The 16,539-nt window shown below is 47.8% G+C and overlaps 1 protein-coding gene across 1 annotated transcript in view; it reads right to left on the reverse strand.

Moving 5' to 3' along the window:
- The window catches only part of Ahcy (adenosylhomocysteinase), a 48,626-nt gene that overhangs the window by 16,721 nt on the left and 15,366 nt on the right, over positions 1-16,539 (reverse strand). Inside the window, exons 3-5 of the mRNA XM_075673478.1 lie at positions 15,276-15,404; positions 5,403-5,502; positions 891-1,003 (exon numbers count right to left, since the gene is read on the reverse strand). Coding sequence (XP_075529593.1) covers positions 891-1,003; positions 5,403-5,502; positions 15,276-15,404 — 342 coding nt within the window. The remainder of the gene's footprint in view (positions 1-890; positions 1,004-5,402; positions 5,503-15,275; positions 15,405-16,539) is intronic.

Consider the following 16,539-nt stretch of genomic DNA (forward strand, 5'->3'; position numbering starts at 1 on the left):
CGATTCTAATGAGCACCTTTTTTTTTTACAAGAAAATTTATCAAAAAATTGCCTCTGCAGTGCAATCCATTATGAAACCAAAACCAAAACTGTGTTCAGAACAGTCTACTGCTAGAGCCAGCCTAGCCAGCGTCGCCATTGCCATCACAAGATGACAACCATGGATAAGCGAAAAAACATTGTCGCATAGTATAATGAAGATGATGCGCCACCTTGTTTTATTACGAAAGGACATTCAAACAATAAGTTATTTTACATGTCAAGATACATGTTAAGCTAGCAGCAAGCTACCAGGTTCTTTGTATTCCCGATAATTGCATGCATTACAGGACGAACTAGCGGAGTAGTTAGTCTAGGCGTGAGGCACCATCCTGTTTATGATAGTTTCAGAGTTGTTTGATAAATGGACCATACAGAGGACGACATGTGCTTCTTCATGGACAGCGATAAGGTGCTGTATCTGAGTGACAGCAATGGCGATTAGGTAAAAAGATCTCAATTCTGTGAAGTTAAAGTTTGCTGGTTTCATATTTTATTATTGCCAGAATCGGAGGCAGGATACATTTTCCTTGCTAGGAAGTCAGATGTGCATTCGATTCCTACTTTGTTTAGTGGCACTAATTTCATTTCTACGTTAGTTTTCAACATTGAACACATAAAACGTAGGTACATGTTCAATTCGGGGACACGTTAGAATTTCGCAAATACTGCTAAATTACTTGGCGGTGTTTCTTTTTTTACTTTTTTTTTGCCTCTTGTTTGATTTGACCCGCTGCATAATTCAACCAATTTGGTCAGTCCTATCAGGCCCAATTAATACAAGGCAACTCTATTACCACTGGCACCAATTTTGGCTTGGCACAAATGCACAACAGTTCCCAATTGTTCACCTTTGTGACAGAGTCGTTCACATTGATGCAGGGAACTTTGAGCGTCCCTTCCTTTTTCATCTTATAGAGTTGATGGACGCCAGTAGTGGTTTCCTCTGACAAGCCTCGTATGCCTGGTAAGTAAAGAAGTAAAACGTTACAAATATAAGACAATGAGTGGGAAAACAGGAGTACTGACACAAAATTTTTGAGGCTGTTTTTTTGCACTTAATCAGTAGCTATTGATCCAGTAATCATGGTAAAGAAATTCCTTTTTTCCAGCGCACAGTGATTGTTTAGTTATATGCTCGTATGTTAAGACCAGTTGGGGTTTCAATTTCGAAGAGCATTTTGCCCCATAGTGCATGAGGCATGCTTGTAAACAGCAATGATCACTGCACATGCTTGGGAGTCTCCTAGCATTGCATAACAAGAATATAGCAAATTATCAGTAAGTTAAGTACATACAAATCAAGACATACAGTACAGTCTACTCTTATTAAAGGGAACTCCAAATTGGTACGCCAGCACTGATTACAGCTCAATTCTAGTATATGAAGGTCTGGAAATATCTTTTTATTCATAGAAGATCTGTTCAATAAAGCAAATGCTTTTGTCCCTCTGAAGCTAAAGAGTTAACAACATCGTATTGTGCTGAATACCAACGAGGTTCTCAGTTTAATGATTTCGAAGATTCCATTGTGCTACGGGCGATAAAACTTAAGCTGCTACATAATTTAACCACCAACATAGTGGACCTGTGTTTTATGGCAACCTTTTATTCCATAGAGAGCTTTGCTTTCCAGTTTTCCTCTAAAATACAGAAGGGCATTCCCATCTTCACGGAATGTGGGTTATCCTAAGGCCAATCTGCATGACAAACGTGCGGACCGCTCATCACCTGAATCGGCAGTCATCGTTGGTGCTAGCATCGCTGTGCATAAGAGCGCCGTGCACAGTGCTCCTTTTGCGCCAAAAACAAAGCGAACTGCTCTCTTTCGCAGCACCAAGCGCAAGGGGTTAAGCAGCACACGTGAAATGCGCAGGTCTCTACATCAAATGTACTGAAAATTAGAACAATCTAATAGTAGATATTCGTTTCATGAATCAAATTATTCGAGCATTTACTATTCAATTTAATGATATTGGGGTATTCTCACACACTCCTAATAAAATGTGTTCCTTATACATGCGCACACTCGCTATCTCCTGTCACAGTACAAGCACTGATACACCCAATATAATTGTACCGGCAGGCCTTTAAAGCTTTTAACTATTAACCCTTTATTGACAAGTATTGCTTCCAGGCAACAGACCAGAAAAAACAAACGAAACAAATCAGAACACTGAACACCAACACTGGCACAGCAAGAGCAGGAACACTGGACGAGGAAGAAAAAGTTTGGCACGCAACTCACTGTCTTTCAAAAGCAACGTCAGAGGAGACATGCCGATGCAAGATATCGAGCTGCAGTGGTGTCACACATGCGACGTAAAGCAAATGAAATGTACATATTGATGCTTTTCGCGAAGCAGTTTGTTCCAGAGAAACGAGATGGCGTTTTTGGTGGTGTGCCGCATGTTGCCTCAGCGCCCTGCTTCTGTGTGACCAGCTGTCAAAGTGCAACTGAGTTTTCACTGATGCACTATGCTCCATTCATGCTGCGAAATACGGAGTGGTGGACTGAAGATGGTGTGCAGTAGTTGGCTGCAAAAATTGTGACTGGAATACTAAAAAATGGAATGATCCTGTGCGTCCAAGTTCATGGACCGATGCTACATAAGGACTGCCTGCATTGCTGTATCCTTTGTGATGCACGGCTTCCCTCGAGGATTTAAAAAAAAAAGAAAAAGAAGGGAGAGAGAGAGAGAGAGAAGAAAAAAAAAAAAGTTTACTCATTCCTCAGCGCTGTAGCATTAACCTCGAAGGAATCGACTTCAACAGCACAAGTGAGTACCGCTCGTTACACGGTGTCAAAGGGAGTAGCACTGCTTTTTGGCATATACAGTAAAAGCTCATTAATTCACAACTCATTAATTCGAAATTTTGGATAATTCAAGGTAGCTGCTGCGGTCCATCCAGCAATATATCGAAAGCAATGTGTAATGTATCCCGCTAATTCACACTAAAATCCACACTGCCACCAATAATTCAAACTCCGTGCCATCGTGGATGGAGAGTGCTAGTGCGCAGGAGCACGTTGGCGATGCTGGTGTCACCACACGAATTACGAAGCTTTGCTCTTTCTACAAGCGACCCTTTGTTTAGGCCTGACTGGAGAGAGACGTGTTTGCGCCTGGCCAGGCATGGCCAAAGCCTGCCTCTGTTGCAGGTCGGTTCTCTCCTTCTCTCACAACCTTCAAAGTAAAAACACGGACGCAGCGCTGCTGGTTTCTTTTTTCTTCTTCTTCTTTCTTTTTTCATATTACATATTGGAGGCTGTGCGCTTTCTCTACAAGGTGTTCTGTCAAGAAGTGGCACCAGGTAATGTCTAAAACATGTGTCTAAAACATGGCGTCCGTGACCTATATCAGGGCTCGCAGTACCAAAAAGCATAGCCTTTGAGATTCATGGTTGTTACTCAAAGGAAAGCATCGGGATACGCGTTTGGGCGCCACCTATACATATAGTGTAATTCAGCAGCATGCAGCTGGTGCAGCTACGAGAGTACGACGGAGACCAACGTCGCAGCAGGTTGTGCGTTTCGGGAGTGCATATTAGACCACAGCTCTTGTTCCTGTGGCGAGTGTCGGCAGCACTTATCCTTTACTACATCCTTTTCTCTCACTTTCCCCTCTCTGTTCGCGCTGGGCCGTGCTCCCTCAAGGACTGCAGAAGATAGCGCTAACCTTTCCTTTCTCAATACGAACCACTTCTCTCATGGCAGCTCAAAGCTACGTTTATAGCGAAACGTTTTCGATGCACACCGTCGGCTGCTCTCTTCGGAGCATGCACAGAACAATCCCCAACCCGCGCCCCACTTTTGAATGGCTGTCTGTGACCATCAGCGAAGCAGCGTGGACACCTTTTTTTTTTATCCATGCCATGCATTGAGGGTCGGTGCGATGAACGCACGGATGGAGCAAGAGCCAACCAGGGCATGTCACACTCTATTGGCTGCGTCCGGTTACGTTGACTGCACCAGTGTGTCAACAGACATTGTTCTCGCCAACGTGACATAGCGTGTGCGTGCTCACGCTACGTCTGGCTATATACATGACTTAACCTAGCAATTTTTTCTGACTTTCATTCCTTCAATTTTTTTGTAATTTGAATTTTCGTAGCATCCCCACGGAGTTCAAATTAATGAGCTTTTACTGTAGTAAATGTCTCGAGCGTTATCTACACACATACGCCCCAACTCGGACGCAAACTTACGCCCACTTGATCGCCAAGTATCAAGAATAAGTGAACAGCCGCACACTTGAATCATTGAATCAATGCGCCGAAGCATGGATGACGGCAACTACACCGACAGCACACTAATGTTCGACGTTGAACATTTCGTAACACTGTACACAGTAAGCGAGCAACTAATGTATTTACTACAAGCTATTACAACATACAGAACATCTATGTTATAAGCCTTATGCCCAGCAAGAACAAATCTATTGCAACTGATCCCACCCGCGAGCAAGCAGGCAGAAAATAAACAATCAAATAGTGACAATGTGGGGAACTTTATCGAGTCAAAAACATAACAAGCCACTGTGTAAAAGTATTTGCTAAATAAAGAATGAAGATCTATACACATTGATACTGATTTAGTTCATAAGCAGCAAGTTAGGATAGCTTGGAATACATTTTTAGCCCCGCTTTTATTACAAGCACCGTATGCGCTGCTAGCGCTGTTTGGACAAAGCGCAATGAGCTCCAAAAGCATTTACATGTCCTCTGAAGCTGTAGCCAAAGCTTCGCGTGCCATCCGACCAGTCACCGTCTACAATTTCCGCCGAAACAGGGGTTTGCAGAGCTGCACCGGCGACATGTACATCCAATGTAAACACAGAAACAACGAAGGCAGCAGAGGCAAGTAATGGACGTGTCACCATGTGATCAAACATGGCAGCACCCTCAGGATCGCCATGAAAAGTGTCAATATGGTTCACCTATAACTTGCCTCTACAAATTTGAAACGAAGCCTTAGGTGGCTTGAGGTGAAGCCCACTTCCAGTTTCCTGCCTGGGGTTTTCCCCCTATTGCCGAAAAAATTCCTGCAATTCTTTTTTTCTTCGTTTTGTTGATTATGCTTATTCTTGTGTTTTCCACATTTAGATATAAAATAAATGTTTTTTTTTCTGGGTATCTATACGTCTCGTCCTTACAGGGTTACAGGGCAAATTACAGGTATGCATTCATTCTTTTTTCGGACTGCCTGATTTTTTAGGACATTTGCATGGTTCCTAGAGAGTCCGAAAAATCGGATGTTGACTGTAGTTGCCTTACAGCGAATCAAAAGGGTGGGGCAGGCAAAATTTCAGTACGCTGCCTACCAAATAAATCGCTGAAATAATTGCTTTAACAGTGCATACCAGAAAGGTACTGGGGATACTTGGTATGGACAAGAGCTGTTAGATCTCCTCCGTCATCGAGGATCATGTTGAGTGGCTGGCCGTCCGGGAAAACAAGAGTCTGCAAAAACCCACACAAAGAAATTTCTTCAGAAATAGAAGAGGGAGAATCAGCCATATCCAGTAAAGAACAATGCTCACTCCAGGAATACCTGTGTAAAGCAGTTAGGTTTACTGCAGTGGGAAAATATTAGTCAAACATATGCACAAATGAAGGTTGCAAGAGGAGAGACCACATACAAAAGATTGTGTTGTTGGCAACATGCCACTACAGGTGCCATTTGAAATGCCATGCAGGACCTCACATGATGGCACCATTTCACAAAGAGGCACACAAAAAGAAAAGCGGGGGGGGGAGGGGGGACAATGAGCTGATGTCAACAATGAGAACACAAATAAATGTGCACACAATTTGCAAGTTTCAGCAATGGAAGTGGCATTGTGCATTTTTTTCTTCAACCAGCTACAAGATTATCAATCTGTGCGACATCGTTAATTGTGGCAAGCACTGACTTTACATTAGAAAAAAACAACAAAAGACACAGATAGCTAATGTTGAATTCCAATGGCGGAGTCGGAGCAAGTTTTTCTGCTCGTTTCGGAGCAAGTTTGTTCCAATGGCAGAGTGAGGGCGGGAGTAAGGTGTTCCAATGAGAGTCGGAGCGGATTCAGAGCGGGAGTCACTCCGTGGAGCAGAAAAAGATGCTCCGCCAAAATCGGCGGAGTGGACCGAAACTCTGCACGACGTATTTCCTTTACCACGTTTGTCTGCTGGGAGGCGCCGCAGGTCACGACTCGCGAGGAAGCAAAAGCTGCTGCACGCTTGGCGAGATATCCATTCCGCACTTTTAAAGAAAAAATAGGTGCACGGCGCTGAAGAGACAAGTGACCGGTGCGGCGGTGCTGGGAGCAAACAGCGGAAGGAAATTACAAGCAAGGTATCCTGGGTAACTCGGTGATAGAACTTCCGCTTCCGCCTTGCTCTGGCGGCACAGGTTGTGTTCCACTCGCGAATCTGGAGGCGTTGCTCTGCGCCAGAGTCGAGTGCTCGCTCGCGGAGTCCGTCGGCTGCTCCGACTCCGCCATTGGAATTCAACATAAGCATCACATAGCGGTGATCACAGCCAATAACCATGTGGCCTCACAGCTGATCCTCCCCCCCCCCCAAATGAGTTTAGTTTCATAAATGATCCCTAACCAAATTTTTTTTGGTAGGAAAATTTTCACATCAAGTTTAAATTTTGTTTTCCCGATTCGAATATCTGGTTCACTATTGATGCTGAGATGTGTTGCTTGACTGCACATCCGGCTCTTAACACTGAATTCGCATCCAATACACGAAATAACAAAGTCTTGAGGAAGCAGTCTAACAGGAAAGGCACAATGCCATACGACAATGTGACTATGCAATAATTAAAGAGTGCTTGATATTCAACCACACAGAATAATAATAAGAAATATTTGTAATGTCCTTCGTTTAACAAAAGTATGTTTCCTAATTCAACATAGAAAGCTTTAGGTTATATGAATTCACAGTAGCAGTTGGACAATTTCAGCACGAGGAGGCATGGCATACATGGAAAGCTGTTCGTAGGAAATGGTCCCAGCAAAGTGCCAATATAGCCAACTGTGATCCCTGCGCTCAGCTTCACAAGGAATTAAGTGTGTGGGGGATGGGGGGGCACCTTGTATATCCAGCAACTTCTAGTACAAGTGAATAAGCTGAAGAGAATGAGTAGGTACTTCAGCGCTATCAGCACCAGTTGAAAAAAGAATGTAAATGAATTAAGTAGGCGAGACCGAAGCACCCACAGCCGGTAACTAAGGAGGACGCGAGAGCGTAGAAGCTCAAATAAAAGTTTATGCTTGCCCAAATTTGCATTTCTGTCGACGCAGATATTACAAACAAGACTGCAGTCCTTATGTCACAGCATGTCTTATGGCTCCCCATGCTCACATTTGGTTGCTCTTTATTCTATTTGTTTAGCAAAGCACCCCACAGACGTAAAGCGCTTTGCCGAATTGTGGACAGCTTATTTAAGTGCCCACTTGTTGAACAACAGACGACATTTCTCACCAGTAGCACTACAAAAACAAACCTCTAAGTAGCTTTTGGCACAATTCCGATGGATATGCCATCCAGCCCCACACCTTGCCCCCCCCCCCCCCCCCCACTTCCCCTTGATGGGCATATTCAGAATCTTATTGGGGAAGGAGTGGGGGAAGTAACTACGACTCTGCTCGTAGCGACGGTGAAACCATGCAACCAAGTTGGAGGAATCAATAGCAGTGGGGTTGTACAAATACAATTTCGATTTCTACCACTTCGAGATGGAAATCACACTACACTGCATGAAATGCGCAGCCCGTGCAACGGTCTAAAGTGGTTTGCATGGAACGTCACAGTTGGCCCAGAAACCACAGCACACATCACGGTGTGCTGCAATTTGAAGACAGCCACTCATGCTATCTTTAAGCCTATATCAAGATATTTTCTCAAACCTTTTCTTATTAATACACCGTCAGCGATACTTATGTACACTGAGGAATCAAACAACACAAACATCTCAAGTATGAAACTTTGTGTCAGTACTCCTTTAACAATGTGCCATTCCATTAGGTAGGCCACCGAACTTACAGGTGGTGATACTTTTGCATAAGGTCTGGAGCTGCTCTAATCATACTAGAAGGAGAAAGAGGAGGCTAAATTTGCATTATGTTGAGGTAAGCTCTTAGCAACGCTTCACAAGATATTAAATTTGTTGTGGTCGCACCGATGGTACGACCTGTTGGGAACTCGGCGCTGACGCCCGTTGTTGCACCTGGGTCGCAAGCCCCAAGGGTAGCGTTGGCCTGGCGGCCTGGGGTACAACTGGAAGCATCCGAAGGTCCCGGCAAAGCATGAGTCGACTGGTAACAACAAAACAACTTGTTTATTCTAACATCGCAAAGAGTTGGCGGTCAGGTTGACCGAAGTAGAGAGACGGGAGAGCACTTTACTCAACAGAAGAAATCGGAGCCCTCCTTTTGGCGTCCGGGGGCAGCTGTTTTTATACTCTCGCAGTTGAGGGCAAGAAGGAACCCCTCAATAGACGAGCACGTGATTGTACAATGGGATAAGGTGACGCATACTGTCGTGTCGCCGCCGGTCGGGCACAATGGGGAGGAGCAGGTGGCTCACACTGTCGTGTCGCCTCCGGTCGGGCACAATGGGGAGGAGAAGGTGACTCACACTGTCGTATCGCCGCCGGTCGGACACAATGGGGAGGAGAAGGTGACTCCTACTGTCGTATCGCCGCCGGTCGGGCACAATGGGGAGGAGAAGGTGACTCCTACTGCCGTATCGCCGCCGGTCGGGCACAATGGGGAGGAGAAGGTGACTCACACTGTCGTATCGCCGCCGGTCGGGCACAATGGGGAGGAGAAGGTGACTCCTACTGTCGTATCGCCGCCGGTCGGGCACAATGGCACATACACTCACACACGCACATGAAGACACGTGGCATCGGAACATGCCTGGACGCGCTTGGCGGGGAGCGTAGCGGCGACGCCGAACGGGCCAAAATGTCTGCCGCTTTGTTGCAGTCGCGCCGGCTAAACCGCGCGTCGTAGGCGAAACGTAACAGACCGCCCCGCCGGGGGAAGGAGATCCCGATGGACAGGGGACTGCATCCGCTGTCCGGAGGGATGTCGCTCGATGATGCTCATAACCGAAGTCGGGCGTCCCTCGACGTTTCTTGAGCGCAGCGCACAGAGAAGGCCTCGTTCTCTCGTTCAGGTTCGCACGGGACACTGCAAAGTGACTTCGGGAGAGTTCACATTTTTGTTCTCGTTCCCGGCAAGCGTTAGAACTACGCTGAAACTCAACCGCTCAGTCAGCAAGCACGGCACAACCCTCACTAAGCCCTGCCAGGCTCTTTCCCCTTTTATACCACTGCCTAGTTCCTTACAGTAGTCTAGCATCACTCAGAACGCGTCCACAAATTGGAAAATTGCACTAGAAAGCATATCATCACTTTGAAACACTAAACAAAAGCAATATGTTAAAAAAATCCTGCCTCAGGAAGAAAAACATCAGTAACAAACAATTTTGAGGCTGATTAACTACGTTAGGGGCTTCGACTTAAGCCATCGGCGTTACCGTTGAGACTCCCCTTTTTGTAACGCACCTCAAAGGAATATTGTTGCAAAGCGAGGCTCCAGCGCAGGAGGCGGCCATTTTTTGGGAGAGATGGTCTGCAGCCATTGGAGAGGGCAGTGATCCGTCTCAATGATAAACCTTGAGCCGGCTAGATAGCATGACAATTTCTGAACGGCCCACACGAGACATGCACACTCTTTCTCGGTGGCGCTGTACGCCTGCTCACGACTGGTCAGTTTACGACTAGCATACAGGACGGGGTGTTCTACTTCTCCATTTTCCCGTTGGCACAGTACAACGCCCATGCCTCGCTCACTAGCATCGCACTGAACAACGAACCCTTTTGTATAGTCTGGCGATCGTAGCACAGGCTGGCTTGTTAGGGCACTCTTTAGGGCGCTAAAAGCTCTTTCCTTTGTCTCGTCCCAGACGACTGTTTGAGGCTCTGTTTTTCTTAGAGCATCCGTCAGGGGAGCCGCGATATCAGAGTACCTGGGGATGTACCTCTGATAGTAGCCGGCGACACCTAAGAACGACCGAATATCGGTCTTCGTGCGCGGTTGCGGGAAGTCTCGCACAGCGGCCACCTTTATTTCAGAGGGGCGGCGACGACCCTGACCAATCACGTGACCGAGGTAGACAACCTCGGCCTGTGCTAACTGGCACTTAGGAGCCTTTACTGTCAAGCCCGCTTCGCGCAGGCGGGTTAGCACTGCCCGCAAGTATGCCATATGCTCAGACCAGGATGCGGAGAATATCGCTACGTCGTCTAGATACGGTAAAGCGAATTCTTGCTGTCCCCGCAACACTTTATCCATGAGGCTTGAAAAACAGTATGGCGCGTTCTTCAAACCAAAACTCAATACTTTAGGACGGAATGTTCCCATTGGTGAAATGAACGCCGCATACCTACTAGCCTCTTCTGTAAGTGGAACCTGCCAATAACCCCTGACAAGATCTAGGGTGGAAATAAACTGAGCGCTACTAACTTTCTCAAGGCGCTCCTCGATGTTAGGGATCGGATAAATTTGATCCTTAGTGTTGGAATTAAGCCTGCGGTAGTCGACGCAAGGACGAGGTTCCTTGCCCGGTACCTCAACTAAAATCAAAGGGGAGGTATAATCACTCTCACCTGCCTCAATAACACCGAGCTGTAGCATTTTCTTTACCTCAGCCTCCATAATATCGCTCTGGCGGGGTGACACCCGATACGCCTTGGATCGTACTGGCTCTGGGGAGGTAAGTTCTATATCATGAGCAAGGACAGAAGTCCTACCAGGCCTCTCAGAGAACAGACCTTGAAACTCTTGTAAGAGCTGGTGTAGTTCGGTTTTCTGCTCACGCGACAGCGATGCTCCACTGACTAAGTCACTAATGACTTGACCGGTGTCTTCCCTGTTCGTCACTGAGCCTAGTCCCGGAAGCTCGACCGGAAGCTCTTCAGGAACGTTTACCATCATGCACACCACTGCTTCCCTTTGTCTATAAGGTTTGAGCAGATTACAGTGGTAAACTTGCTGTGCTTTCCGCTTTCCTGGCAGACTTACCACGTAGTTCACGTCCGACAGTTTCTGAGCAATTCGTGCTGGGCCCTCCCACTGCACGTCTAGTTTGTTGTTTAGCGATGTGCGCAATATCATGACCTCATCGCCCACCTCAAAACGACGGGCCCTGGCTGTCCGATCATAATAAACCTTGGCCCTCTGCTGGGCCTTTGCCATTGCTTCACCTGACAACTCCTGTGCCCTTCGTAAGCGTTCGAGGAGCTTAAGCACGTACTCCACCACGACTGGGTCGTCGCCCCTGCCTTCCCACGATTCTCGAAGCATGCGAAGCGGAGACCGAAGCGAGCGACCGTACACCAGCTCAGCTGGCGAAAACCCCGTAGCCGCATGCGGCGCGGTCCTTAATGCAAACATCACCCCAGGCAGACACAGCTCCCAGTCAGTTTGATGTTCAAAACACAATGCTCTCAACACGCGCTTCATGACGGAGTGGAGCTTCTCAACGGAATTCGACTGTGGGTGGTACACTGAGCTGTGTAACAGCTTTACCCCACACCTTTCGAGAAAAGTTGTCGTCAAAGCGCTAGTAAACACTGTGCCCTGATCTGATTGGATTTCCGCAGGAAAACCAACTCGCGCAAATATGGACAGTAGTGCATTGACTATCTCAACTGAGCTGAGTTCTTTAAGCGGCACTGCTTCAGGGAACTTTGTCGCTGGGCAGATCACAGTCAAAAGGTGTCTGTACCCCGTGGCTGTTACCGGCAGAGGTCCCACTGTATCAATAACGAGCCGTCTAAAAGGCTCCGTAATGATAGGTACCAATTTCAACGGCGCCCTTGATTTGTCCCCTGGTTTGCCCACCCGCTGACAAGTGTCACATGTCCTCACGAAATGGTCTGCGTCCCGAAAACACCCTGGCCAATAGTACTCTTGCAAGAGACGGTCCTTAGTTTTCTTAACTCCAAGGTGTCCGGACCACGAACCCCCATGCGTCAAGCGCAACAGATCCTGACGATAGCATTGAGGCACGATCAGCTGATCGAACTCCACTCCTCTGCGGTCTAGATACTTCCGGTACAGGACTCCACCTCTTTCCACAAAACGCGCATTTTTCCGGGCGATACCTTCCTTGACATTGGAGCGCACGTTTTCTAGGCTACCATCCTTCTTTTGCTCGGCTATCAAAGCCGACCGGCTGACTTTTAGCAACCTATCAAGTCCGTCTGACGTAGGCGCGATGAGCAAATCTGCAGATAGCTTTTCTAACTTTCCCGCATCGGGATTTTCCTCTCCGGTATCTGGTGCCTTTAACGTTACAGACTCAAGTTTATTCAGTTCGGGCGTGCTCTGAATATCAGCTTGCTGCGCCTCTGACCCTTTCTCATTGTTCGATAACGTCGGCCCCGCAACTACCGCCTTTGCAGCGAGCTCCCGAACCTTCGACCTGGTTAAGGCCTGAACGCTAGCCTCACCAAACAAAAGCCCCTTCTCGCGCAGGAGGTGATCGGACCTGTTTGAAAATAGGTACGGGTACTGGGGGGGCAGCATAGATGACACTGCCGCCTCCGTCTCAAGCGCTCCGAAAGGTCCTTCAATAAGCACTTTTGCTACCGGCAGACACACGCTATGAGCTTCCACGGCTTGCTTGATCCATGCGCACTCGCCCGTGAACATATGGGGTTCTACGTAAGACGGGTGAACTACATCCATTGTAGCTGCGGAATCGCGAAGCACTCGGCACTCTTTCCCGTTCACGAGGAGGTCTCGCATGTAAGGCTCGAGAAGCTTCATGTTCTCGTCAGTGCTGCATATTGACAAAAACACAACTTTTGGTTTTGTTTCCGGACACTGCGCCGAAAAGTGACCCGGCTTCTGGCACGTATAACACACGCGCGCTTGCCTCATCTCGAACCGCTTTCTGCGTTCGGCTTCGGCTGCCGCCGTCTCTTTACGTTTGGTCGGACTGCTTTCACTCGCATCCTCACTACGCGTGTTCCCCTTTGCTCTCATGGGTGTGAACTTCGGCCTCTCAAACTTCGAGCCAAATTCACCCTTTTGACCGTCCTTAGCTCCGCGAGCCCGACGCGTCACAAACTCCTCGGCTAGCTCAGCGGCTTTAGCCACCGTACAAACGTCTGGCCTATCCAAGACCCAGTACCGCACGTTCTCCGGTAACCGACTATAAAACTGTTCTAGCCCGAAACACTGCAGAACTTTCTCGTGGTCACCAAACGCTTTCTCTTCTTTGAGCCACTCCTGCATGTTTGACATAAGCCTGTACGCAAACTCTGTGTATGACTCACTTCTGCCTTTCTCATTTTCCCGAAACTTCCGACGGAACGCCTCCGCTGACAGCCTGTACTTTTTTAGCAGACTCGATTTCACTTTGTCGAAATCCTCTGCCTCCTCTCTATCCAAGCGAGCGACTACGTCGGCCGCCTCGCCGGGTAACAAAGTGAGCAAGCGCTGTGGCCACGTTTCCCGAGAGAACCCCTGCTTCTCGCACGTTCGCTCAAAGTTAACCAGGAACAAACCAATGTCCTCTCCAAGCTTAAACGGCCGCATCAGGTCAGTCATTTTGAACAATACGCGTTCTCCTGCACCGTGTGCCTGACTTCCATTACGAGCGCGTTCGATCTCTATCTCGAGACGCTTCATTTCCAAAGCGTGTTGACGGTCGCGCTCTTGTTGCTCTCGCTCTTTCTGTTCTTTACGTTCACGCTCTTCTTTTTCTTTCTGTTCTTTACGTTCACGCTCTTCTTTTTCTTTCTGTTCTTTAAGTTCGCGCTCCTGTCTTTTTGCAGTCTCCCTCTCCTCAATGGTCTCAAGGCATTCCGACAGCTCGTCATCCTCAGCTTCTAACTCAAGAATAGCCTTTAGCAGTTCAGGTTTTCTGAGTTTGTCTGAGACATCCAGACCCAACTCTCTTGCAAGCTCCAGCAATTTCGGTTTGCGCAACGACTTCAAATCCATGGCTGCTCTGAATGCTGCTTTCTCTACTGCTTACTATTGTCTTGCCGCAAACTAACCCGGCAGCAACGACAACCACAATTACCAGCTCTGTTTCTGACACTAACAAAAGCCTGGCAAAGCTCAGAAGAAGAAAGTCCCGCACTCACCAAACCTCGCAGCCAAGAGTTCAGCGCAGTCGTTCCGCTGCAGGCAACCAGTCATCACACAGGGCTCGTTGCACTGCTCCCGGATCGTCGTTGAGCTGCTCAGCATACAGTCAACTGCATATCTTCGCTGCTGGCCTCCGTTGTCGCGATCTCACCGCTGGCAGACAGTTGTTGTGGTCGCACCGATGGTACGACCTGTTGGGAACTCGGCGCTGACGCCCGTTGTTGCACCTGGGTCGCAAGCCCCAAGGGTAGCGTTGGCCTGGCGGCCTGGGGTACAACTGGAAGCATCTGAAGGTCCCGGCAAAGCATGAGTCGACTGGTAACAACAAAACAACTTGTTTATTCTAACATCGCAAAGAGTTGGCGGTCAGGTTGACCGAAGTAGAGAGACGGGAGAGCACTTTACTCAACAGAAGAAATCGGAGCCCTCCTTTTGGCGTCCGGGGGCAGCTGTTTTTATACTCTCGCAGTTGAGGGCAAGAAGGAACCCCTCAATAGACGAGCACGTGATTGTACAATGGGATAAGGTGACGCATACTGTCGTGTCGCCGCCGGTCGGGCACAATGGGGAGGAGCAGGTGGCTCACACTGTCGTGTCGCCTCCGGTCGGGCACAATGGGGAGGAGAAGGTGACTCACACTGTCGTATCGCCGCCGGTCGGGCACAATGGGGAGGAGAAGGTGACTCCTACTGTCGTATCGCCGCCGGTCGGGCACAATGGGGAGGAGAAGGTGACTCCTACTGTCGTATCGCCGCCGGTCGGGCCCAATGGGGAGGAGAAGGTGAGTCACACTGTCGTATCGCCGCCGGTCGGGCACAATGGGGAGGAGAAGGTGACTCCTACTGTCGTATCGCCGCCGGTCGGGCGCAATGGCACATACACTCACACACGCACATGAAGACACGTGGCATCGGAACATGCCTGGACGCGCTTGGCGGGGAGGCGTAGCGGCGACGCCAAACGGGCCAAAATGTCTGCCGCTTTGTTGCAGTCGCGCCGGCTAAACCGCGCGTCGTAGGCGAAACGTAACAAATTGAATACTTCAAGACAAGCATTTCATACCTGCTCAATGCACCAGATGTATTCCTCCTCCGTTTCACCTTTCCATGCATAAACAGGAACGCCACGCTTAGCAATAGCTGCAGCAGCATGATCTTGGGTGGAAAATATGTTGCAGCTTGACCATTGAACCTGAAGGACAAAAAAAAAAAAGTATTCAATTTTGATACAAGTACTGTAGAGATGATAAAGGGCTTCTCATTGAACAACTGCAGTTGCAGGGATGCCGTTGAGCGACCAAATCATGTACTTAAGGAGCCAGTTGCATGCTCAATTTTAATTTGTAACTGAAGTCCAGGGTAATAAAAGAGGGAGTGGGGGAAGACTAGGTCGAGGATCGTGGCATTTTACATTCCACCGGAATGTTGTGAAATGTTGCAGTGGAAACTTTCAGAATTATTCAGGCCACTTGGGATTACTTAACACACTAACATTTTCTTCCTTTCTACTCACTTATACAACAGTGACAAAAGTTTCACATTCATAGAATGGTTTACATGAAAAAATAATTCAATTGTCCTTCAACCACTTGCCACCTGATTTAATTTCTAGCATAACAGAACCAAAAAGAAAGAAAATCCTACATATTCATGCACAATTGGCGTCTTCTCTAACAATGACATGCATAGCAACTTTAGCACCGAAGATAATGTTCAGAGTTATTTTTCCTTTACAATATGTGTGGTGGCAGCTCATCACATAATGGACAAAAAGTTTCCAAATAAACTGGTTAATTTCACAATTTATACACTTTAAATCATATATCATGAATGCTGTACCATATAGAGTGGGCACAGCGAAACGACAACAATTATGTCGCTAACTACGAAGCTCTTCTTCGCTGTACAAGTTTCACTGATGATGATGGCTGGATCACCGAGCAAGGATGACACATCACTGCAGCCGGTTGGCATCAACTACTTTTCCGAGGCAGATCGGCATGCGTGGATGCTAATACCGAGCTTTCGGTGTGGTCGCTCTGACGCATCGACAGTTACACGTGTCCGCAAAATCAGCGCCCGAGGCTATTAAGCATCTGCTGCTGCACTTCGTCGACAGTGGCACGACGAGACGACAGCAACCATGTCGCTAACCATGAAGCTCTTCTTGCCTGTACAGGTTAGCTATTCCGTTTCCAACATAAGATCTGGCGGTGCAGTTGTTCGTAGCTGTGCCGTGCTGAAGTACCTGTTTAAGTATTGCATATGACTGCTTTGTGTGTGCAAAATGTTACTTTACGGTGACACTGAGACAAACCCAGATCCTA

The sequence above is a fragment of the Dermacentor variabilis genome, chromosome 1 (assembly GCF_050947875.1).
Source record: "Dermacentor variabilis isolate Ectoservices chromosome 1, ASM5094787v1, whole genome shotgun sequence".
Classification (NCBI taxonomy): Eukaryota; Metazoa; Arthropoda; class Arachnida; order Ixodida; family Ixodidae; genus Dermacentor; species Dermacentor variabilis.